This window comes from Lithobates pipiens, unplaced genomic scaffold (genome assembly GCF_037356315.1).
Source record: "Lithobates pipiens isolate NorthernLeopardFrog02 unplaced genomic scaffold, aLitPip1_a1.2 Scaffold_8, whole genome shotgun sequence".
Lineage (NCBI taxonomy): Eukaryota > Metazoa > Chordata > Amphibia > Anura > Ranidae > Lithobates > Lithobates pipiens.
Window position 1 is genome coordinate 174,485,779 of NW_027507903.1, and position 26,314 is coordinate 174,512,092.

Consider the following 26,314-nt stretch of genomic DNA (forward strand, 5'->3'; position numbering starts at 1 on the left):
CCTCCCAGACAAGATTTTATCCCAGAAATCCAGTTTGCTTTTTCTTTCTGCAGTCAGTTAATCTCTAGATACTGGAAGAATACATCTCCCCCGTCCTTAGCTTTGTGGGTGAACAGAATTAAATCATATAATGCTTATGGAAAAGATGCAGGCTAAAGAGCTTGTTAAGTGGGAAAAATTTTAAAAACATTGGTACATTTGGATGCATTACACCTCAATGGAAAAATCGAGCAATAGACTAGGTCAGTAAACCCTAATCTTACCCTTTTTTTCTTTTTTTAAAGCTAAAAGAACTAGTCTCCATTTCTTCTCTTTCCCTTTTTCTTCTTACTTTTGGCTACACTCTCCTCTTTTCCATAAATATTGTTCTGAATTGATCCTCTATGAGCCTCCTGATTTCGCAATGAAAGTGCTATTGCCCATTTGATCAGCTTTGTTTAAAAGAAACCAACAAAAGAACTTCCATGTAGACACATGCACAACTTTTGAACACACCATAGACTATGATTACGGCATTGTGTTTTGCAGTCTCCAGATATTTCATACCATAGAGAATCAGTCTTTAAAACATGGCAGTTTTTCATGCTTTTTGCTCTACCCGCATACTCTGTGGTATATCTGAACATCAAATCAGATAATATTAAAATAAAACCATCTAATATATATCTGGCTTTAGGAACGTACAGTTGTCATGCCACCTATTTTTGATTGCATATACATTTCCATTCCATTTTAATTCTTGTGTGTAAAGGTTGTGTAGACAACATTCATAACATTCAAATCTGTATCTTAGCCAAAAAAATCCATTTATTAAAACAAAAATTACAAAACAAATGTGTTTTCTTACAAACATATAAATTATTTTTATTTACAAAGCCATGTTACAAAAAAATAAAGAAAAACAACAAAAAAAAAATTAAATGTAAGACAATAACAATACATCCCTCACTGGAAAATATCTCCAGGCCAGGCACATGACCATGGCAGTATCAATCAGATACATTTGTTCATCTTTATAAGCTATTTTTTCTTTTTTTTTAAACTTTACATCATAGAATTTACTATTTACACCTACTTGAAACATTTTGGGAGGGGTTTTTTTGTTTTGTTTTTTACAGTTTTGCACCACTGAAAAATACCCCCATGTTTTTAAATGTATTTATTTTAAATACAGCTCCAGTCCAGCTTAACCGTCCATAAAAATCCTTAGTAAAATCTTCCAATATTAAAAAAAAATAATAATAAAAGAACAGTGTGAAATCCTTTACATAAATCAACAAGTCTGAGGACACTTCAAGTACAATGAAATTAAAGTAACTCAATATGCTGAAGCATTTTATTAAACATTTTTGCCCTGGTCTTTAGTTTGTAAGAACTAAATTACTAACTTATTTCAGTCAAACCAATTAGAACATAAAAATCACATGATTCGAATAGTGGTTTTAAGTTGCATGACTATGAACTTTTCGCCACAAATTTATTAAGGAGACCAGGATGATTATAACTTTGCCAAGTGGGATTAGATCTGAAGGATAGAAAGGGAAAACAATCTATTTAAGGCTTTTAGGAAACTGACCCTATACCATAGGTGGACAACCTCAGGCCCTAAGCTGTTGAGAAAAAGACACATCCCAGCATGCTTTGTCAGTCACTGAGAGCCAAAGGTTGTCATGAATAGTAGAGCATTACTAAATGAAGTTTAACCTTATCAGTTCTGAAGAGCATTTGAAATACCTCCAACAATGAAAAGGTTAAGGCATTCGGATTATAAAACACCATGGAGTATTTCTACACTAAACCAAACTGAGGCTTCCACAGTAGTCGTGGAACCCTGAGAAATTGTTAGCCCCCCTTTAAAGCAAGAGTGGATGACAATTTGATCAGATTCCTCTCATCACGCACCGCTTCTCAAGTATTATTAATATGGAATGAATTATATTGATATAAATATTACAGAAAAGAGAAGGAAAAGGGGAAATTAAAATAGTGTTATAAGTATGCATTGTAGGAAAAATTGTTTCTTTACAGAAAAGGGACTCGGGCATGCTATCTTCAAAAGCCTTCTGGAAAAACTGTATTTTGTAGCAGGAAAGCACATGATATTAGGTGCAAATGACTTTGTCAACAGGTTTTCAACCCCAGGACACAACAGATCAAACCCATAGTTATCAGAGTTTTGTTCAAGTGTCATGGTTGATACAGCATACCCAAAATAAAAGGTGTAGAAAAAAAAATAAAAAGATTTTTAAGGGCTGAGCCTCCAGCGTTAGAATATGCTGTATAAACTGTTTTCTACAAAGATCAATCATTGCTATGTACATTGTTATATTGATAGAAAAGAAGGCAAATAAGTTCTGCATGTCACTCGTATGGCTAACAGGCTTGTACACTGCAAAGTGTGGCAGATTCTAAGCTTCTATTGCTGGGAATGTAATTCAATTCCATTACATTATGAACACATTCACCTCCAAAGCTATGCATCTCATTCAACAGAAGGGCTAGTTTTAAGGAAATCAAAATTAAGACAATTGTATGGTCTTCCATGTCCAGACATGAATCCAGTACCTCTTCTACATCTGCTCTTCAGCATCTGGTGAGTATGTCCAAAACATACAGTACATGTATAGTGTAATATCTAAAGAAGTGGAAAAAATGCATCACCAAAACATCCATCCTTATTTACTACAAAAGGGGCCTGCAACACAAATGGGAATAGGAGGGCTAAAGGTATAACTTTAAATTTTTAAGAAAATGTGGAATACTCTGATTTAATATAGACGTTCAGCCAAATATTAACTATACTTAAAGTGGTTGTAAACCCTTACAAACCACTTTGACCTACAGGTAAGCCTAGATTAAGGCTTACCTGTAGGTCCAAGAAATATCTCCTAAACCTACACAGTTTAGGAGATATTTACAAAAAGACAGGCACCACTGTCTATGGCACATGCGCCGTAGACAGTGGCGTGCAGGCGCACTGAGCGCGCCGCAGATCACGGCGATATGCCGCTCATGTCGGCTCCTGTGCGCATGTGCGGGAGTGACGTCATCGTGGCTCCGGCGAATCACAGCACCAGAGCAGCAAGACCCGGAAGTCACTCCGGGATACATGGCAGCGGTGAAGATAAAAGGAGGAGGTCCGCTTTGGGGGCTTCGTTCTCAGGTAATTTATTCATAATGAGCTAGTATGCTATGCATACTAGCTCATTATGCCTTTGCCTTGCAGGCAGCATTAAAAAATAAAAATAAAAAGTGCATTTACTTCCTCTTTAAACCTGCTAACACCCCCATTCTAAGCCTATTATAACTACTCTGTGAAACAAAAGATGTCTACACCTACCTATACTAAGGGTACTCCAGTCCAGTCCCATGATCTCTCCAGCAGCCGGCTTCAATGGAGAGACTGCCAACAACAGGCGCAAAACCTATGCAGTGATGTCGTCCATAGGCTTACTATGAAAAAATTGTTATTGGCTGTCCCTCCTCTACACTGAAGCTAGTGCTGGGAACTAATCATTTGACCGGACCAGAGTGTCCTCAGCATAGGCAAGTATAGAGTTCTTTCTTTTAAAGGGTAGTTAGAATAGGCTTAAAATGAGATTGGGAGAAGCTTTAAGTATAGTTAGAATTTGACTGGACTTCCACTTTAATATCAAAACATTGATTTTCATTACCCTGATTATTTTTGCGAAATACATGTAAAGTGCAGAACGATTACAGAGATGGCAAAAGCCTTTTTAGGTTTTAATGGTGGTTTCTGTGGCAATAAGTTATGCCCTTTATGTTCTGAATCTAAAGTTAAAGAGAACACTGCTTGGGTCATATTAAAGGGAACTCCAACTAAAACTGACACTTCAGATTTTTAAACTACTAAGGGCACTGTGGTCTGGTCATATGAGCTCTCCAGCAGAGTAGGCTTCAGTGAAAAGCAGAGATCACCAACAACGGCTACAGAGCCAATGCGGTGACATCACTCAGACTTACTATGGGACATCCGTTGTCGGCTGTCCCTCCTCTACACTGAAGCCAGCACTGGGAACCAATCATGTGACCGGAATGCTCTCAGCATAGGTAAGTATAGACCTCTTTCCTTTAAACGGTAGTTAGAATAGGCTTAGAATGGGGATTGGAGCAGGTTTAAGTATAGTTTGAATTTAACTGGACCTTAATACCACAACATTGGTTTATGAGAGAGATCATGTGACCAGACTGGAGGGCCCTTAGTACATAAAAAATCTGAAGTGACAGTTTTAGTTGGATTTGCCCTCATAACATTGAACACTAATCGAGTCATTAAAAGGGCAATTCCAACTTGGCACTTCAAATTTTTAATATACCAGTGGTTTCATTAACTTGACGCTTCTTTTACCTTGGATACTTTTATTTTTTTAAAACATGCATTTTGGGAGTTAGGTTAAGGTTAGGCGGATATAGAATTTCTGGTGAATAATTGAGCTCTGGAGAGTTATGAACCAGTCATATGTGATTTAAGTCCAATGCCAGGTCATTTTCTGTTGGTCTGAAGCTCTCTCTACCAGGATTCGGAGCCACAGAAATTCATGCATAATCTTCAACACCCATACCATTGAGTATTGCAAGATGACAGGACCCAAAAGTGATTGGTTTGTTTTTAAAGGAGTCAGAAATATTTCTAATCTTCTGAAAGCAGACTACCTACATAAATGGAAGCCTTTTTACTATTACAGGACACTAAAGGTGTATACGGGCAGCAACTCTTTTCACAAGTGGAAATTTACTGAAAGAAAAAAATGCTGAAATATGTATTCACACTGTGATTTGTGACAAGGCAAGTAGGCCACGGGGAGAAAAAGTAGACTGGAGGTAAGATTTAAACATTGTTTTGTTAGCCTTTCTCCATTTACAATGAGTAGTGCATTACAGTAGCCCATTTATTTTGAGCCTCAACATATGAAAAAAATATTCCTGCACTATCATTGCACTGCATGACAACACTGCAGTTCATTTATATCTGTGTGTTGTGAAGGGTTGAAGGGCAGTTACATTTTTGTTGCTCTGTATATGGGTGTGGTAACAAATTGCAAGGCACCTGCATCACGTGTTGTGGTGCATGGGTGTGAGAAAAAAGCCTTAGTATTCGATTACAACATAAAGGCCTTTTTACCACATTTTATAAACTCAGCTTTTTTTTTTTTTAACAGACGTTAATAAACTCAACTTTTTAATGTAATTATTAGTGCCAAGAAATCCCAGATTTCCATATCAAAGATTTGTAAAGAATAAAATACAAAGTTTATATTTTGGTTAATTTTATATGGACAACTGAACATAACTGAAACTATATTTATAAAAACCAAACATTTTCCAGGTTATTTCCCTGTATTGTTGCAGGACACTAAGGCAGTAAAATGCATCAGTAATGTGAACTCTAAATGACTAAAGAAAAACATCACTAATTGATGGGCTATGCACGTATTATAATACTACTTTATGTAACAAAACACAGTTTTTACCCAACACTGTAGTAGTCAGGGCAATTTGATCCCTACTGTTAGAAAGCAACTTAGGAAGTGGTAGTAAAGACCAATTCAGATGGTGAAACATTTAATACTTAGACTTATAGCATCAGTAGTTTATCTGATTAATCAGGAGCAATTCATTGTAATTGTTCCAAGTACAGGAATTTTCACTCTCCAAATATCTTCTACCCATAAAAGGGATACACTTATAGGGGAGTAACTTCTGGAAGCTAAAGCAGAGGAAGTACAGAAAGCGGTAAATTTCCAGTTTTCATCCTTTATCCAGAACTTGGAAAACAAAACAAAATTTGATAGGCTTATGAATCATCATCATAATATATTATAGGTACATGAATCAACCTATGGCAAACGGGGGAAAACAGAGCAAGCCTTGTACTTTTCAGGTGACCTACTAAATAAGAGCACACCAATATTGCTTAATCCCCAGAGAATTGAATAAGTATTCAACTCTGCAGATCGAGCGATTTGAAACAGAGTACTCAAAAGAACCACAATATCCCTGAAAAGTATAACTTGATCTGCAGCTACCCAGTTTGCTCATATCGTGTGGCTGGCATGCTTGTATTGATAAGGCTCTCAGCTTGTATGTTCCTCCACTTGCTGCAGATCACTCCCTATTTAAGATGAAGACCCCTTGGCTTCCATATTTGCATACCGCAATATTGCAATGAACACTATGGTGCCTGGTGATATATATATATATATATATATATATACATACACCATCCGCAGTAAGGCAAACTACATTTTGCCAGAAGTCTAAAGCAACATTGGCAAAAATATCAGTTGGAATTTGCAAGTGTAGTTGTACCCCTCATTGTACAAGGCACTGTTTTATCTTATTATTTTTTTTAGCAAACTACTACTTACTCAATAAACATTCCAGAAAAGGGAGACCATTCGCTTGACTTGTGGGCAAAAATTTCAGAAACAAACGTGATTGTAGGAGGGCACAACTTCCCAGATCAAATATTCCATGGCTGATGGCAAATTAAACCAAGCTTATGTGTATTGCTTTACTGTTGGCATTGACTGTATTCTAACCATAGGTTCTTTGAGGCATTAGTGCTATATGGAATTGATATTATTACCTTTACATTTCCCCTGCATGGACCTTTGGGCAGAGGAGGGACAGGCTCACTACTAGACACTGATTTACAGTTCAAAGGAAAAGTATGTTCCAAGTTTTAGGAAGAAACGGGTAATTAAAGGAAGTAATGTAAAGCAGCAAAAGGAAGAGGCAAGATTTTAAATTTCAATCCTCAATTTCAGCACACCAGAAAGAACAAAAAAAATAAATAAATAATGACCATATGTAAGATCCTTACAATCTTAAAAAAAAACTGTGCAAAAATAACCAAGATATGTACAGATTATTTTCATCTTTAGAAATATACAACATAACGCATATAAAAAAAATATAAACATTGCTCTGACTTTCCTAAGTTGCATTACTCAGTCTCAATCATTTCAGCAAAACATAAATTATTATAAAATTAACACTAAATAACAACAAAAAAAGTCCTTAGTATCCTTAATGTTTTCCCCTGAACAATCTTAGCTCTAATTCATAACTTCTTTTTATTAATTATAGTTACTGTATGAAGCTGTATAGGAAAAACAAGCCCACCATTATGATGTAAATTAAGCCAACATATTAAGTGCACTTTTAACACTGTTGAGACAGAAAGAGTTCGGTATGATTGAAATTTGCAAAGCTTTCATACACACAGGTTTGGACAAAGGGTGAAGCAGACTTTGCAGTGAAACAGGAGATAGCAGGTCATCAAAGTGATCTTGTACATTGCAGTCTTCAAACTTTGGCAGTGTCTTGGCATCTGCAATTTGGAATTTTCTCATGTAAGGCTCATATTTAAAAAATAAATAAATAAAAAAAATGAACAAAAAAGAAAAATCACACATTAAACTATTATACAGGGGCTGGTGAAGTGGGACAAACAAATGCAAACTGTGTAAATTATCTCCCCTCCATGTTTCTGATCTTGTTCCTTGCAATGCAGTCATAATGGCTTTGGGAGTCTGCAACCCATAGCTTAATCTCTTTTTTCCCCTCGGTGCTGACCTCACAGAAGTCAAATGGGGAAATCTACAGAGATTATGGTACAGGCTGTCTCTAAAGCGCCCCTGCCAACTATTCTTCACAAATTAATCAGCTAAATGGAAGTGAGATTAATGTACAGGTCAAAATCAGATCCTCCTTACTTCATCAGTCCACGCATAACAGTTTAGCCTTGAGAGGTCTTTAATAAAATAAAATCAGTTGCCAATAGAAACCAAAACACCCAAAGTATAATCCTTGGTCCAGTAGCCCAATATAAACATATTACATAGGGTAACACTGCAGCAACTTGCTGGATGGCACATTTTTAACTGGAGTTTTACAGTATAAATAAAATATTGAACCCCTGATTTGGGCAACTCCACTTCATTCTGTGGAAGATAAGGGTTTTTTGTTGCCAAGCCTACAAAGCAATAGTAGGTTATTAATTTGCTAGAGTGATTTGCAAATACAGAAACATTTTTGTTTGATGCAACTTTCAAGTAACTACTCCATCAACTATGATAATGCTATCAAAATACTTCATAGTGAAGGAGGAAATATTTGATGTACAGTGGGCAAAAAAAAAAAAAATGTATAGGTAGTTCAATAATAGCAATGCAAACATTGTCCAGAACAGGATCAGATTTTCTAATAAAAGAGATCTCAAATATATGGACAAACAAACAGTTGCACTTCTATATTCTATAGACCACACCTTCAAAATTACAAATTGCAACGGTGTCCCTTCTGTCACTATGTGCATTAATTTGCATATTACTACAATCAAAGAGATTAGACTGATCCAACTGTATTGGCTGAAGTGTGCAAAAAATATAAAAAAAATGAAGCAACATGATTGAGGCTTCTGGCACACCCTCGAATTAGGAAGGGAATCAAAAGATATAATCCATTTGCTAAAAAAAATTGGAAGATTATTCACCAACATTTTTACATATCTCTAATTTATAGTTTCATATTGAAGGTGTATTTTACAGGTATGCATACAGCAAGTGCTACCAAAGCACAGAGGAACTGAAATCTTATCTCCCAGGTACGTTGTTTCTAGCAGTTATGATGATGTTGATCTTTCATTTAAAGGACAAGTTCACCTTTTACCAAAAAATTATAAATGCACATTTTTTTGTAGCTAAATATTTTGTGCATTTACAATGTTTTCTTTTAGGAGCCTGGAAAGCACTGCACCTGCAATCAGCAGATCACTGGTGCCATGCAGCATGCAGGACTCCTGCACACTGTCCTTACTGTGTAAGATGTCTGCCATATCATACAGGCAGTTTTCCACTGACAGGAAGAATCAATGACCTATCACAGCACTCAACAGCACCGTGGTAAGTTCATTGACAACTAGAAGTCGATAGCCGAAAACGCTGTTGGTACTTGTAGTTCATTAATTTACAGGGACTTGTAAATCAATGACACGGCCACGCTCTCTTCGAATTGTGGCAACAAGTACAGGGAGAAGATCCCCCGGCTCACTGCCACAAGGACAGGGGGGGGGGGGTCTGATGCTCAAAATGTTACATGTTACACCCTAAATATGGGTGTAACTTGTAACATGTTCAGGAAAGGTGAATTTATCCTTTAAGCTGGTCATAAACCGCTAGATTTTTTTTGTTCTGCCTGCAGGCTAAATGAAAAAAATCAAACAGATTCCTCCATCTACATTATAAAGCACAGATGGACGAATCCCCCTACAACTGTATCTGAAAGGATAAAAGGCTGTTCTCTCAGAAGGTGGCCAGCCATGTATTACATTTTGGGCAGTTCATTGGGAACTGGCTGATATCCACATAGTATGGCCAGTTTTACTTTGTAGACTGGATTGGAAGCAACCAAAATGATGTTACAACATAAAATACATATCAATTTACTTAATGAGAAATACTCATTGGTCTTCTTAACAGGGGTTTAAGGACCAGAATCAACATTTGGAGTCAGAGGACAATATTTAATAACATGGTGTAAACAGCAGTGACACATTGTCAGTGAGGACAATACAATGGATCAGCTTTTACTGCATAATTAGACCAATAAATGCTTCTTTTTGTTTGTTGCAATGAGCAACCACAAGCCATCTCTGCACCACATTACTAAATAGGCCTAGGATATGCCAGCATAAATTTCCAGTGTCATCACCAGAAGTGGACCTTACTGTCCCCACACTCTTCACCATGTACACCCAGTAACTGAGAAGTCTCTCTAATCAGGACACAGCATGATTATACCAACATACATCTAATCACCTGAAAACAGCAATCTAATTGGGAGATGCTCTGTAAGACAATGCTCTGCTGCCCATGTCCTTCTAATGAAACAGCAAAAGTGAAGCGTTTAACTCCTGCTCATATATAGAGGAATGAGTTATATTTTTTAATATAGAAATGTAATATTCCCCCCTTTATACTTCATGATGTTATTTTTTTCCTTCCAGAAGTTTTTTCTATGGAAAGTTGCAGTTTGATGTCAAGGAAAGGAAAAGGAAGACTTTAAAAATGAAGGAGGGTGTCTTGCTAATTCACTGCTTTGCCAGTCATAACAAACCCTTGAGCAGAACAGCTGTCTTCAGTTCATCTCCCATCACAAAAGAGGCCATTAAACAATACCCAAGGCTCTAACTGGTCTATTCATGGTTGTAATCTACCAGAAAACAGTAACAGATGTAGTTGGGAACAACCTGTGATTATTTCACCCCAGTGCCATCCATTCCTTGCTGCAGTTCTCTTTCATGTAACATATTATAAATGGTGAAATAAAGGGGAAGGAAAAAAAAAAAAAAAAAAAAGGAGTACAGACATTGCTGCTATGACCGTTTCATGGTCATAAAGGCTGGGGAAGATGATCCTTCTTGAAGCAAAGGTCTCTAGGCAGAACTGTCTCTTCTCCTAAAACACCCTTGTGGCCAAGAAGAATGATTTCTACTTAAAAAGTAATTCCCCAACCATAAATGGCAAAGCAAAAACACCCAGTTTGGTTCTGTAAACTTTAGACTAACACGTCTCCATAATGTAGTTGTGAAAGGCGACACACTGCCCCCTGCTCGTTGCCAATGAAGAGCTCATGAAGGGCTGCAGATACCTCAATGTACTTGTCTGAATTTTTTTCAGCGTCATGGAAGTGTTCTTATTCTGCCAGTGCGGTTCGTTGTCTTCTTAAAAACAAAGAAATATGGATCATTGCAAGTATGTTATAATAGCACTATTTGCTATTTACATTGGATCTATTGTTTCATTTATACTCTAGTAAAAGTTAGCATTCATGAAACTATTCAGAAAAAAAAAAGATCACCTAGCTCTCTTATCTTTGATCTGTTTTGTGAATGAGGTCCTGCACACTTGATGTAATAAAGCAAAGAAAAAAAAAACAGATGATGTTCTGCCACATTTGCCGTATAAATACACAAGGGCTGTACCGAAGGTAATGCAAACGTAGCGATAACTTTTTTTTATTAACTTACATAGGTTGTTCCAATTTCACATGTTGGTAGAGTAAAGCCGCGTACACACGGGCGGACTGTCTGGCCAACTAAGTCCGTCAGACAATCCGGCGGACAGTCCGTCCTACTTTCGAATGAACGGACTTGACCACACACTATGAACAGACAGTCCGTCGAAAGCTTGCGCGATGACGTGTACAGCACGTACGACGGGACTAGAAATAGGACGTCCAATACACAGCAATGCAACCTTTCGCCGTGTAAATCCTTTCTGAGCATGCGCCATACTTAGTCTGTCGAACTAGCCTACTCACGAGCGGACTGTCCGCTGAAACCAAAGTTGGACGGACAATATTACGGAAATTCCGAAATACTTAGTCCGCCAGACTGCACGCTGAAAAAGTCAGCTGAAGCCCACACACGAGCGGACTGTCCGCTGAAATGTGTTTCGGTGGGCTAAGTTGGACAGACAGTCCGCCCATGTGTACGCGGCTTTACTCTTCCTCTATAGTAACTCTTCTTTTTTTTAGCTCAATGTATTTATTGCATTTTGAAAAAGTATAAAAAAGAATTACCATGTAGGATCTTAAAGCAGAAGACATACCATATACCAACAGTAGACAATAGTCAACAAGACCAATTGTGTAGGCCTCTGACTAGTACCGAGATATCCGTATTTGTTAGTAACAATCGAGGAGGCCATTCATAGCTGTGTTCTAGTAATGTCCGAGTGTAAGCAGGGAGGGTGATCCACCTCAGGGGCCTGTTTACAAGTAAGAATCTAACTAAAAAGAAAAAAAAGAAAAAGAAAAGAGGGGAGGAAGAAAAGGAGTGAGGGTATATCCCCCCCCCCCCCCCCACAGACTCAGGTCACACGAAGCAAGCTAGGAAAATTACAAAGCTCCCAAACTGGAAGAATTTAGGGAAGGCAGCGCATAGTTAAAAGTATTACTAAACCCAGGACCCTCCATTCACTATATCCCACAGTACGCAGAATATGGAAGTATATACCAGTCTTCTGACTTCTATCAGTGTCTGGTTAAATCTTGCAGGAGGAGATTTCATTGGACTTTGACTGTCCCATGAGGCTGCAGGACCTCTGACCCTGTCTGGACAGTGCCAATTACATGCACCCTCCCAAGAGAAAAAAAAAAAAGACTCTCTAGCAATACACACAAAACTGAGCATGTGCAGAGTGATTCCAAAAGCTCTGCGCTATCAGGAGATGGACTGGGGACTATGGAAGAAGAGAAGGATCAGAGAAGACAGGATCAAGCAGTCTTTTTACACAGTGTGAAGGAGCATTAGCCCCTTCGGTTCCACAGCAAGTATAACAAGAATGCTTTACTGCATACACAAACTCATTTTACTGTTGTGAGTTTAACACTTTAGCCATGGTTCCCTTAAGTTTTGAAATTTGTATTTCGAGTCAATACTTGACAAATGGATTCCAAGCAGAAGCAACATGCCCTCATTACATTTTTGACAAAGGAGGGGTGCAGGCTGTCTGACATCCACAGAGGGTTACAGAATGTTTATGGAGATGACACCATTGACAAGAGAAATGCGCACAGATGGATAAAGTTGTTTAAAGAAGGGGGAAAATCAGTGCTGGAGACAAACCAGACAGTAGGAGACTATCAACCGTGACCACTGACACGAATCCTCAGTGAGTGGACGAATACATTTGCATTGACAGGCGAGTCATAATGTTTTAGCTTGATGCACAACTGGACTGTTGTCACAATGCCATAAAGAAGCAGGTGGAAGATTTAGGATATTGGAAAGTGTGTGCAAAGTGGGTACCTCTGCAGTTGACATCAGATTAGAAGTAGAGAAGGGTGGAAGTCTGCTCTGATCTGATGGAAGCATTTGAAGCCAATGAATACACAATTTATTTATTTTTTCCCCCTCGCCAATCTAGTAACAGAGGATGAAACATGGACATATCTTTATGATCCAGAAACAAACAAATCAGTCCATGGAATAGTGTCACACCTCTTCCCTAATTCCTAAGACGTTCAAGAGCCAGTGATCAGCACAGAAAGTAACAGTGACTGTTTTTGGGATGAACGTGGCCCTACTGTGAGCAGCAAGTGGTACATTGAGGCCCTTAAGAAGTTTAGAAAAGCATTAGGAGGAAGATACTGAACAAGAATCTGAAAACGATCCACATTCATCATGACAATATGTGACCACACACATCTTTGGCAAAAAAAAAAAAATCGGGCGATAGCCAAATCCATCTAGTCAGTAAGCCATTATACAGCCCAGATTTAGTTCCCTCTGACTTTCACTTGTTTGGTCCAATAAAGAACAGTCTTTGGGGACAAAACTTTGATGATACAGACGAGGTGAATTGGAGGCGAAGAACAGTGCACACCAGAATTTTACCAAAGAGGATTCAAGAGTTGAGTTCATGATGGCGCAAATGAACAGTTTATGATGGAGACTGTTGAGTAGTACCTTTGTACAGAGGAAGATTTACTCTATCAGCATGTGAAATTTCAACGAACTAAGTTAATAATAATGTTACGCCCACTTTTGCATTACTTTCGGTACAGCCCTCATACATACTGTAAAGGCACTGCAAGAAATGGTAAGGTTTAAAGAGCACAAATCTATTGCAATCAGATTTGTTTACTCAGTCATGGAGAAATTCCAATGGATTGCTATAGATTAATACACTTTGTACATAAAAAAAAATATTAAATTCAGACACAGGGTCTACACTACCATCAATTCTATACCACGACATTAAATAAATGGTAGGTTACAGGCAGAGCAATGATTTTAGAAATAAGTTTACGGCTGGCAGCTCCCAAAGCTGATATTTTAGTTATGTTTGGTTGATAAGTTGAATCACAAAGTAGGTTAAATATCTAGAGCATGCTGGTGGTAAGACATCCCCAATAGGACACCGAGCAACCATACCACTAGAATAACTAAAAGATTTAAGAAGCTGTGGGGTGACTGGACCCACTGCCACCCACATCAAAACCAAATTATTTCAGTTTTTTAAATTGGACTTTTAGATTCTTTCCAACTTCACAAATAACTTTAACATCGTGGAAATATGACAAAACTGTGCCCCTTCTTGTCACTAGATACATAAAAAAAAGCCATCATTTTTTTCTTTTTATTAAATTCTGAACACGCAGAAATAACACCAACTGAATGTCTACATAATAGCTTTAGTAATGTACTACAGCATCTATACAATATAATCTTTTCACATGAAGTTTAGTCACAAACTGATCACAGTTGGTTAAAATACAGGAAAATTGTATCCCAAATATTCAAATACAAATTGCCAATCAGGTAGCTACTTACTTGCTTGTTGTGTGCAGTATTTGATGTACTTGAAGTAGTAGACTGTGACAAAGCTACGCTGCTACTTTTCCCCATCTGGTAAGAGACAAAGAAATTTAGTGCAGAAAGTGTATTCTAGAAAAAAAAAAATCAGACTAAAGTTCTATCAACACAGGGTGATAAAAACGGGAGGTTTCTGGCCATGTTAGCGCATCATGACACCCCCCTTACCATTGTCTCAGTGATAAAAACAAATGGGGGATCCACAGTGATCTCTCTAGATGACATATTACAAGAGTTTAGGTCCTTTTATAGAAGTCTCTATACCTCTTTACTGCCACCAAATTACAACCCTGTCGCTATGTACCCCTCTCTTGGACATGGTAGCTCCGGGTTAGCTTTCTGACTGAGGGAATTTCTAGTAGGACCTATAACTTCAGTGGAAATCCTGTTGATCATCAACTTCTTCCCACGTGGGAGGGCCTCAGGCTCGAATGGCCCACCCAATTGAAATTTACAAAGCACACTGTGCACAGTTGGCTCCTCGGTTCGCTACCTTGTACACAGGTTGTCTGGTGAGCGACACACTCCCCTCCTCCATGAGTGCGACTCTCACATTGTCTAATCCATAAAAGTCCTAAAGATCCAGCACTCTGTGCCTCCTACATGCCAATAGTTTTATTAAACCTGGACATCAAAATTCTTACCAAGCTTTTAACGAATAGATAGCATTCTCCCTACGGTTATAGACTCGGACCAAACAGGATTTATATCCGGTAAATCCACAGATATAAATATTCATAGACTCTTCAATAATATCCACTCCTCTCACTCCAACCAAGGTAAATGGGTAATTGCATCCCTAGACACAGAAAAAGCGCTTGACACAGTGGAATGGGAGTACTTGTGGGAAGCCATGAGATGTATGGGATTCTTGCCTATCTTCATTCAATGGTTGCGTACCTTATACAAGAACACTTCCACATCAGTGAAATTGGGAGGTCACCCATCAGGTCCTTTTTCACTCCATAGGGGCATGTAGCTGCCCCCTCGCCCCGACTCTATTAGCCAGGAAACTGATAGCGAGGCCCTCCGCAGCTCCCTGCAAATCAAAGGCCTCTGCATTGGCTGGAGGAGAGGGTGGCCATGTATGCCGACAATCTGCTCTGTTTTCCCAATAATCACGCAGGTCCTTCTCTGCAGGGTGCTCTCCACATTCTTAATACCTTCTCGGAGGTCACAGGCCTCTGGGTGAACTGGACGAAATCTCAACTTATTCCAGTTGACCCAGAAGCCAGAGTGAATACGCCGCCTGATATAAGTAACTGAAATAAATATCCCTCTGCAATGGGTAGACACATTTAAGTACCTGAGTATAGTGATTTAGTGATTTCTGATCGGTTAAGGACTATATGCAATAAAATTTGTTAACAACGCTTGCTGTTAAGGCGAGACTTGAGGCATGGGAGAACTTGCCACTTTCATTACTTGGCCCATATAAACCTTGTAAAGATGAAAATGTTACCTAAATTCACTTTAACACTGCGACAGTTCTGGAGGCAGCGGTACTCTCCTCTACGGATGCTCTTCAATTGCTACTATATCATGGACATAAGGCCCCTTACCCGCTGACGCCTTCTAGGCTCACCGCCATTAAGCCTTGGAGGTCGGGCTTCAGCCTTGACAGACTACTCCAGGCAATGCTCCACAAACACCCCCTTATGGATTAATCCCACCCTAACTAATTTCTACTCTCTCCCATGCCTGGACCAAACTTTATATAAAAGCATTGCAGCACACAGTGGAAGTGGATCAGGGAAAAAATGCTTCCATTTCCTACTATTTGTTCAAAATATAATGTCCCTTCCTCCTACTAGTTTAGATATTGGCAATTATCTCATGCCTTTAGTAGCCAATTTCCTGAACCCTCATTGCACATCTCCATATCAACTCTTGAGGAGACGGTGCGAACTGACTGCTCATCAAAACCTATGTAGGTTCTCTACAATCATTTTTGCTATGTTACACTCAGTGAGTTGTCAGTTCTATGTAATAAATGGTTGGTGGATATACCAGATTTTATGAGGACAACTGGCCGGATATCTGGGATTTCCCTTTTAGACAACTTGTCTCCCTTGCCTCATCCAATTAAAAAAAAAAAAAAGTGCACCCAGCTTTTCATACTCCACACAGGGTGCACAAAATGGTCCAAAACACACTACCAGACTTCTGGAGATATTCTCATTCTAGGGGCGATTACATTCACATCTTTTGGTCTTGCCCAGCTATTGCACAATACTGAGAGTAGGTGGTTAGGATTACACAAAGTGTTTCTGGTCAAGACTTTTCCCCCCCTCTATTCTGAGTTTGCTTGTTGGGCCTGGTTGAGGAACTGGCCCCTATGGTGGACACTCTTGGGACTACGTTTTTTTTATGCTAGGTAGGCAATAACTTTGGCCTGGGAAAAAAAAAAAAAAGCCTCCTTCTACAGTCTCAGTCTGGATGAATCTGGTCAACTCCGCCATACCTCTCTATAAGGACACATACTGTAATAGAGGTTGTCCTAGAAAATTTGACATTTGGGGCAAATGGATTAAGGATGCTCAATGGACTAAGTGCTCAATGTGCAAACATTTAAAATACTACTCACATGAGTTGAAGACAATACAAGCATATAGCACAACAGCGTGCTGATTGTTTCAAAGAATGGCAGCAGGTGACGTCATCCGTGCGTGGCTCCTCCCCCTTACGTTTGCCAGAACTTCCTCAGCGGGGCGGGGCCACAGCGACACCCAGCAGTTTACTTCTCCAATACTGACCAGGTATCAAAATCCCTTCCTCCAGTGAGGATTATAAACCAACTTAGTACTTCTGTATTGGCCCCAAAACCATGAACACCATCCCATAACTTTCAACAAAACCGTCCCTTTTATTCACAAAGAGGACTTTGAGGCAATGGAGTATCGGAAGGGGTGGCACACACTACCCCTTCACCACCTTCGGATATGCATTTCTACGGTAATACAAATTATCAACGTCAGATGTCTAGAGGTAAACCCAATTATCCATCTGGCCCTAGGGGAGGTTATCATCAAAATACCCCTCAATATAATGGTTGGAGGGATGAGTACTATCATCACGAGAACCCCATTCCTACAAATAATCGCTTAGCCCCATTGTCAGATAGAGATGAACAAGGGAGTTTTGTTTTTTGTTTTTTTAGGGAACCTCCTACACAAACACTCACTGGAAACATGGGGGGGGGGGGGGGGGGGAGATAACGCGAGGAAGGAGAGCAGAAAGGAGAATAAAAAAAGATTACTAGGTACTGGTATTACTAGGTACTGGCATTTACAATATTAGTGGCACTAATCTATCAGATGACAAATTCAGAGTTCTTGATAACGGACTCAAATTCGCTCCAGTTTAGAATTTTAACAAATTCCAGACTTATGTAAATTTACAAAAATTGTTAGGACACTTAATATTAAAAAATGTTCAAACCCGCTGAAAGGTCTTTTTTAACTCCAGTCGGGACTCTTTACAATCTTAGGAACAAATATCAGTGTTTAACCCGCCAAACGTGGACACTAAACACACCAAAGTGTTTAAAAATATGGTGTTAAGTGATCTAGATTCAATGAAAGTTAGAAAAATTAGAGACCCCGCTTTTATATAAAAAAAAAAAAAAAAAGGGGGGGGGGGGCATCACCTCTTTAGAATCCAAAAAAGAGGTGGTGATGCACCCAGCCGATAAGGGGGGAGGTTTAGTAGTGATGAGCAAGGAATTTTATAAGGGGGAAATGGTTTGTTTATTGGGGTACGCTAATACATATAGATTACTGAAAAGTGATGCTATCTTTGAGTTCAAAGAAGATTTGGTTCTTCTAGTTCAGAAGGGTCTGAAACTAAATGTTCTTACTAAAAAGGAAGCCAATTATCTAGATCTTAGTGCCTGTACGACTCCAATCATATTTTTTTTGCAGATGGTCCATAAAGATGCTATACATCCCCCGGGGAGACCTATAGTAAGCACATTGAATCAGTTTCGGCACGTATAGGCCAGTATATTGATCATTTCCTTAAGCCTATTGTCTCAGAGACCAAGGCTCATCTTAGAGACACCAGTTTATTCAGATTTTGGAGGAGATTCCCTGCAGGAGTAATAGTATATTGTTTACTGCAGAGGTCAGTTCTCTATATACCATCATTAGCCATTCTGATGCTATTCTTTATGTTAAATTGTCTCTGTTAAAATCTGATCTTTCTAGTAGACACAGAAAATTCATATTACAGTGTTTAGAATTCTGCCCAACCAAGAATTATTTCTGGTACGACAGAAATTTCTATCTACAAACATGGGCGTTGCCATGGGGGCCAAATTTGCCCCTAGCGTGGCAAAATTGTTTATGGCCTTGTGGGAGGAGGAAAGTATTTTCCAGGAACGCACTAACCAATTAAAGTGCTATAAACGATACATTGATGATCTCATCATGATTTGGGAGGGTGACATGTCTAGCCTTGAAGCATTTATGCTGAAGTTGAATACCAACACTAAAAACATATCTCTCTCATGGAACATAGATACCCAGAAAATGGTGTTCCTTGATTTAGAGATTTATAGGAAGGGAGCTGTATTCAAGACATGGAATTTCTTTAAGCCAGCTGATCAGAATGGTTATATCCCTCTTGACAGCTGCCACCATAAAAGTTGGCTTTGTAATATTCCTAGAGGGCAACTTATTCGCCCAAGTTGTAATTGCTCTTCTAATACTGACTTTTTAACCCAATCTCAAATCTTGGCAGACAAATTCCACTAAAAGGGTTATCCTTAAGGACCAAATTCAGAATGAGATAGAAAAGGTTGGTGTCCTAGATAGAATCAGTTTGATCTCGGATTCTAATAATAAAAAGGATGCTAAATATGAATTTAAAATGTTTCTGGATTTTAATATTCAACACAAACAATTCGAGAGTATATTAAACAAAACATTGGGTGGTACTGAGGAAGGACAAAATACCAGGAACAGTCCTTCCTCCACGCCCCCAATTTATTTACAAAAGAGCCCCCACTCTTAGGGATGTCATAGCCCCAGGAGTCATTGACCCACCCATTTTTAAGGAACATAGAATCTTATTTCCTTTCGGGTTTTTATGCTTGTGGACAGTGTCCAGCATGCGAGCAGTGCAGATTTAACATAAAACGCAAGAAGTTTGCCTCTTTTTCCACTAATAGGACTTATCAAATCAAAAATCTTTTATTACGTGTGGCACCCGTGGAGTGGTCTATATGTTGGAGTGCAGTTGCAGTGGACTCCAACATATAGGCCGAACTTCCCAACCCCTGAGCGCTTGCATCGGGGAGCACGTTAATATCAAAAAGGGCCTCAGGACCCATAGACAATGCCATAACAGTGATCCTAGACGTTTAAAATTTTGGGGTACTGAAAGAGTGGACAGACATTGGAAGGGTGGCAATTATATCTGCCACATCAGCCAAAGAAAATCATTCTGGATTGTAGAGGCTAAAGTTTTAATGCCTGAAGGGTTAAATGTTGATTTCGACTTAAACTGCTTTTTTCTGATCGATAAATTTTTTTAAATAATGAGAAATTTTTAATAATGTTTATGAATTTTAAATAAAGGTTTACGATTTTTTGTGAAGTTTTAGAGGATGGTATGAAGTCTTATACATAAAAGTACATGCATGTGTTCTGGTTAGATATGCTGATCACCCACTAGGGGGCAGGGGTCTGACTGGGAACGTATTTTTAAATACTATTTTCTTTATAGGTCTTTTTCTTGATTGTATTTTTATAAATATATTTGCACACATGATTTATTAGGGCCCGTTTTGATGCCTGGAGCACAGACTGGCCGATAAGTCATGTTTATTTACGAGCCTTGTACATTGCCGCTCGTTTGTGTAAGTAAGCTGCTGGGTGATACTGTGGCCTGCCCCGCTGAGGAAGTTCTGACATTTGAGGGAGGAGCCATGCACGGATGACATCACCCGCTACCATCCTTTGAAACAAACAGCACACTGTTGTGCTATATGCTTGTATTGTCCAACGCATTTGAGTAGTCCGTATTTGGACTTAAATTTTAAATGATTGCACAGGGAGCATGTAGATCTCCCCTTTCTTTATATGTATACGGTTTGATGCCTCCACTGAGGTTATCGATCTATAGGAGAAGTTTAAACTGACCTGTTTTGCTACCTACCATTTGTGGGGGACCTGCTTGCATGACTACCTGTTAGCTCAGGGATCCATACTCTGAGGTGAGCGTAGAACTTAGATTGAAGGTGGAGGGTCTGTCACCATTAATTTGATACTGCTGATCTTTACCAGTGGAGTCATATTTTCATCTCTCTGGGACTTGTTGTTCACCAGCATATTGGACTGTGTTTTAATGCGCTGCACTTATATATTTTTCACCTACAAAGCACTCGTTCCAGGTGAAGTGTTCAGTGGCCAGGCTATCTCTTCCCATTTTTGCAGCATGCTTTGAGTCTGGATGGACCTTTCCTCAGCCTGCACCCTCACTAGCCAGCAGAATCCAACTCATTAGACCTTGACAGCCTGAGTAGGGACCCGTAAGCATATGCTATGCTGCTCTTGTTGCAGAAAAATTTGATTCTTTAGGCTGTAAAGGACATAGGACCTTGCTGGTCCCTATTCGGTTTAAAAATACATCAAAATATCACTTGCCTTAGAATAGCCTCTCTCAACCGGGGTTCCTCCTGAAGTTGTAAGGGGTTCCTTGGGCAGTGGAAAATTGATCTCCCACCTACAATGACCACCAAAGTAAGGGGTTTCTTCTACATGGCCACTACTGTTAGGGGACACCACCACTAGTGTTAGGGGACATCACAATTTTCACTATCAGCATTTTTTCTGTTATTATTCATTGCATTTCATGATCCTTATTGAAAATGTTGTCATATACAGCAGTTAAAAAAAAATTCTGCAAATACTCACGGTACTCCAACTTCTTTTTTTAATTTAAAACTTTCTACAATTTTTAAAGCAAACGTACCTTGACCTGCAAGTATAATCATATTTATCGGCTTCCTCAAAACCTGAATTTTTTTTCAAGGGTTCCTTCAGGATAAAAAGGTTGAAAAGGCCGCCTTAGAAAATATCACTGAAATATAATTATCTCCTAAATCTCGTAGCTTTTCTGCTGCTGGGAACTGACTTTTCCAGCTGTTTCTCTTGAACTGGCCACACAGGAGATATTCTGATTATTTGTTTGAAAACCTAGAGACTACCAAATAATCCTGTTCCTATGACATCTATTTCAGCCCTGTCAACAGACAGAAAAACTACTTCAATAGTCTCAACAGGTAATGAATACTTTCAGATGGCATAATATGCCCACTCAGCCTAAGGCAAGCAAAACTGTCCATTTCCAATATCCAACATGTTACTGAAATTTCACCTTATCTAGTCACATCAACAGGACACATGTAAATTAGAGAACACCAATGTAGAATATTCAAAACATGAACAAGAAAATTGTATTTAATTACATGGGAATTTTCCATGGATGAAATATATATATATTTTTTTTACATGTATCTAGGCCAACTTTTCCCCCTGGGCTCCCATCTGTTTGTGTTAGGTGTGCCCCGCAGCATCCTGGTTGGGAAAGGCTGTCAAGATTGAGCTACCACTGCTCCTCTGAACTGTACATCGGCACAGTGGGAACTCGATCAGGACAGTTAGACTGCTTTCACACTGAGGTGCTCTACAGGAACTACAGCACTAAAAATAGCACCTGAAAAAAAACTCTCCTTACTCCAGTGTGAAAGCCGGAGTGCCTTCATACTGGAGCGGTGCGCTTGTAGGACAGTAGAAAAAAGTCCTGCATGCAGCATCTTTGCAGCGGTGTATACACTGCTCCTAAAGCGCCCCTGCCCATTGAAATCAATGGGGCAGCGCTGCTGCATCGGCATGTTGCAGGCAGTTTTAACCATCTTTTGGCTGCTAGCGGGGGTTGAAAGCGCCCCGCTAGCGGCCGAATAGCACAGCTAAAATGACGGTAAAGCTCTGCTAAAAATAGCGCCACTTTACTGCCGACGCCTTGGTGTGAAAGCACCCTAGGTGCAGAGCAATGGAAGGGGTAGGAGTGTTCTTGAGTTATTACCTGCTTGAGTTGGAGCATGCTGTACTTAAAGCGGGGTTCCACCCTAAAGTGGAACCTCTGCTGATCGGATCCCTCCCCCCCTCCGGTGTCACAATTGGCACCTTTCAGGGGGGAGGGGGGTGGAGATACCTATCAAAGACAGGTATTTACACCCACTTCCGGGCATAAACTCCCGTGGGAGTCTACGCCATTTCCTGTCATGCCGCGCTGTCTGCTGGGACACACACGGGTCCCAGTGACAGCGCGGAGAATTCCTATTGCGCTGCGCAACTCGCGCATGCGCAGTAGGGAACCGGGAAGTGAAGCCGATTCGCTTCACTTCCTGATTCCCTCACCTAGAATGGTGGCGGCAGCAGCCGAGGGCCGAGCGATCGGCCTCGGCATCGCTGGAACCCGGGACAGGTGAGTGTCCATTTATTAAAAGTCAGCAGCTGTAGTACTTATAGCTGCTGGCTTTTAATATTTATTTTTTTGGTGGAATCCCTCTTGAACAATATAGTATGGGTGCAGATACAGCACTGCAGTTTTTAAAAAGGTTGTGTATATATATACACACACACACACACACACACACACACACAACCCATATTATATATATATATATATATATATATATATATATACACACACAGTGGGGACGGAAAGTATTCAGACCCCCTTACATTTTTCACTCTTTGTTATATTGCAGCCATTTGCTAAAATCATTTAAGTTAATTTTTTTCCCTCATTAATGTACACACAGCACCCCATATTAACAGAAAAACACAGAATTGTTGACATTTTTGCAGATTTATTAAAAAAGAAAAAAACTGAAATATCACATGGTCCTAAGTATTCAGACCCTTTGCTGTGACGCTCATATTTAACTCAGGTGCTGTACATTTCTTCTGATCATCCTTGAGATGGTTCTACACCTTCATTTGCATCCAGCTGCATTTGATTATACTGATTGGACTTGATTAGGAAAGCCACACACCTGTCTATATAAGATCTTACAGCTCACAGTGCATGTCAGAGTAAATGAAAATCATGAGGTCAAATGAACTGCCCGAAGAGCTCAGAGAAAGAATTGTGGCAAGGCACAGATCTGGCCAAGGTTACAAAAAAAATTCTGCTGCACATAAAGTGGTTGTAAACCCTTACAAACCACTTTGACCTGCAGGTAAGCCTAGATTAAGGCTTACCTGTAGGTCCAAGAAATATCTCCAAAACCTATACGGTTTAGGAGATATTTGCCCGAAGACAGGCACCGCTGTCTACGGCGCATGCGCCGTAGACAGCGGCGTGCAGGCGCACTGAGCGTGGCATTTCCAACAATGGAGCTGCCGCGCGTCGGCTCCCGTGCGCATGCGCGGGAGTGACGTCATCGCGGCTTCACCGAGTGACAGCGGCGGAGCTGCGAGACCCCACTGAAAAGATGGATGCGCCGGACTACAGGGGACAGCGGTGACTTCGCTGGCTCCTGTGTCGGGTAAGTGACACATAATGGGCTACTATGCGATGCATAGTAGTCCGTTATGCTTTGCCTTTGCAGGGAATGAAAGGTTTACTTCCTCTTTAAGGTTCCTAAGAGCACCATGGCCTCCATAATCCTTAAATGGAAGACATTTGGGACAACCAGAACCCTTCCTAGAGCTGGCCGTCCGGCCAAACTGAGCTTAAGGGGGAGAACAGCCTTGGTGAGAGAGGTAAAGAAGAACCCAAAGATCACTGTGGCTGAGCTCCAGAGATGCAGTCGGGAGATGGGAGAAAGTTGTAGAAAGTCAACCATCACTGCAGCCCTTCACCAGTTGGGGCTTTATAGCAGAGTGGCCCGACGGAAGCCTCTCCTTAGTGCAAGACACATGAAAGTCTGCATGGAGTTTGCTAAACACCTGAAGGACTCCAAGATGGTGGGAAATAAGATTCCCTGGTCTGATGAGACCAAGATAGAACTTTTTGGCCTTAATTCTAAGCGGTATGTGGGGAGAAAACCAGGCACTGCTCATCAAATGTCCAATACAGTCCCAACAGTGAAGCATGGTGGTGGCAGCATCATGCTGTGGGGGTGTTTTTCAGCTGCAGGGACAGGATAACTGGTGGCAATCAAGAGAAAGATGAATGCAGCCAAGTACAGGGATATGCTGGACAAAAACCTTCTCCAGAGTGCTCAGTACCTTAGACTGGGCCGAAGGTATACCTTCCAACAAGACAATGACCCTAAGCACACAGCTAAAATAACGAAGGAGTGACCATAGATTGGATGCCACCACAAATGCTTTATTCGTAGGAGCTATGGCATGTGCCGGAGAGGGAGAGCCTTCCCCCCTTTTTTCTTTCTACTTCTCTCCCCCCCCCCCCCCCCCAATCTCACCAATCTCTTTAGCCTTGTTTCGTTTTGTGTTTGTTAAAGATACGCTTGTAACTACCTGGTCCAAGCTGCCTAAGAAAAATTAAGCATTACATCGCGAGTGGGGTTATTTGGTGCAATATGTACTATCCCCTCTCCCTGCCGTAGGAGAGGGGGGACCTCAAAGGCACGCTGTCCTCCTCATGTCCGTCCTCGGGCTGTTTACAGGCCGGAGATGGTCTTATTGAGGTTCTTGGAACCCCCCTCTTTCAAGAGGGCGGGTGGGGGCAGGCTTCTTAGTGAAATGTTATTCACTGGCATGCTCACCCACACGGGGGAGCAACAGATATTTGCCCACTTAGGCCATTGCACCATAGTTGACCCTAAATCAAGCAGGGTAGCTTACTCTTCCCCCCGGGGAGGAGGACACCATATAACTGGAAGAGCAAGTATGGCTTATCACTGCTTGAAGAGTGTTTTGTATTGAGATTTTGCCTTAATATTCTGTGAGAATCCATGCCAATTAATTCATTGTATTGGCATGTCCAGTTTGTATACTTTTTCTTTTCTGTTTCAATAAAGATTATATAAAAAAAAAAAAAAATAACAAAGGAGTGGCTTCACAACAACTCCGTGACTGTTCTTGAATGGACCAGCCAGAGCCCTGACTTAAACCCAACTGAGCATTTCTGGAGAGACCTAAAAATGGCTGTCCACCAACGTTTAAGATCCAACCTGACAGAACTAGAGAGGATCTGCAAGGAGGAATGGCAGAGGATCCCCAAATCCAGGTGTGAAAAACTTGTTGCATCTTTCCCAAAAAGAGTCTTGGCTGTATTAGATCAAAAGGGTGCTTCTACTAAATACCGAGCAAAGGGTCTGAATACTTAGGACCATGTGATATTTCAGTTTTTCTTTTTTAATAAATCTGCAAAAATGTCAATAATTCTGTGTTTTTCTGTCAATATGGGGTGCTGTGTGTACATTAACCACTTCAGCTCCGGACCAATAAATACCTTAAGGACCAGAGGTCTTTTTGCAATTTCGCACTGCACTGCTTTAACTGGTAATTGCGCGGTCATGCAATATTGCACCCAAACGAAATTTGCGTCCTTTTCTTCCCACAAATAGAGCTTTCTTTTGATGGTATTTGATTGCCTCTGCGATTTTTTTTTTTTGCGATATAAATGGAAAAAGAGCGAAAATTTTGAAAAAAAAAAGATATTTTCTTCTTTTTGTTATAAGAAAAATCGAATAAACTAAATTTTAGTCATACATTGAGGGCAAAATTTATTCAGCCACATGTCTTTAGTAAAAAAAATGTCAATAAGCGTATATTTTTTGGTTTGCGCAAAAGTTATAGCGTCTACAAACTAGAGTACATTTTCTGGAATTTACACAGCTTTTAATTTATGACTGCCGATCTCATTTCTTGAGGTGCTAAAATGGCAGGGCAGTACAAATCCCCCCCAAATGACCCCATT

General features: G+C 40.0%; 1 protein-coding gene across 3 annotated transcripts in view; it reads right to left on the reverse strand.

The window, feature by feature from the left end:
• Positions 1–787: 787 nt before the first annotated feature.
• ATXN7L1 (ataxin 7 like 1) overlaps positions 788–26,314 on the reverse strand; it is a 192,581-nt gene continuing 167,054 nt past the window's right edge. For 2 of the 3 annotated variants that reach the window (XM_077472253.1, XM_077472255.1), the window contains 2 exons: positions 14,369–14,443; positions 788–10,750 (listed from right to left, as the gene is read on the reverse strand). In XM_077472253.1, the coding sequence (XP_077328379.1) occupies positions 10,709–10,750; positions 14,369–14,443 (117 nt within the window). In that variant the 3' untranslated portion in view covers positions 788–10,708. The remainder of the gene's footprint in view (positions 10,751–14,368; positions 14,444–26,314) is intronic. The other variant, XM_077472254.1, reaches the window with a different exon arrangement.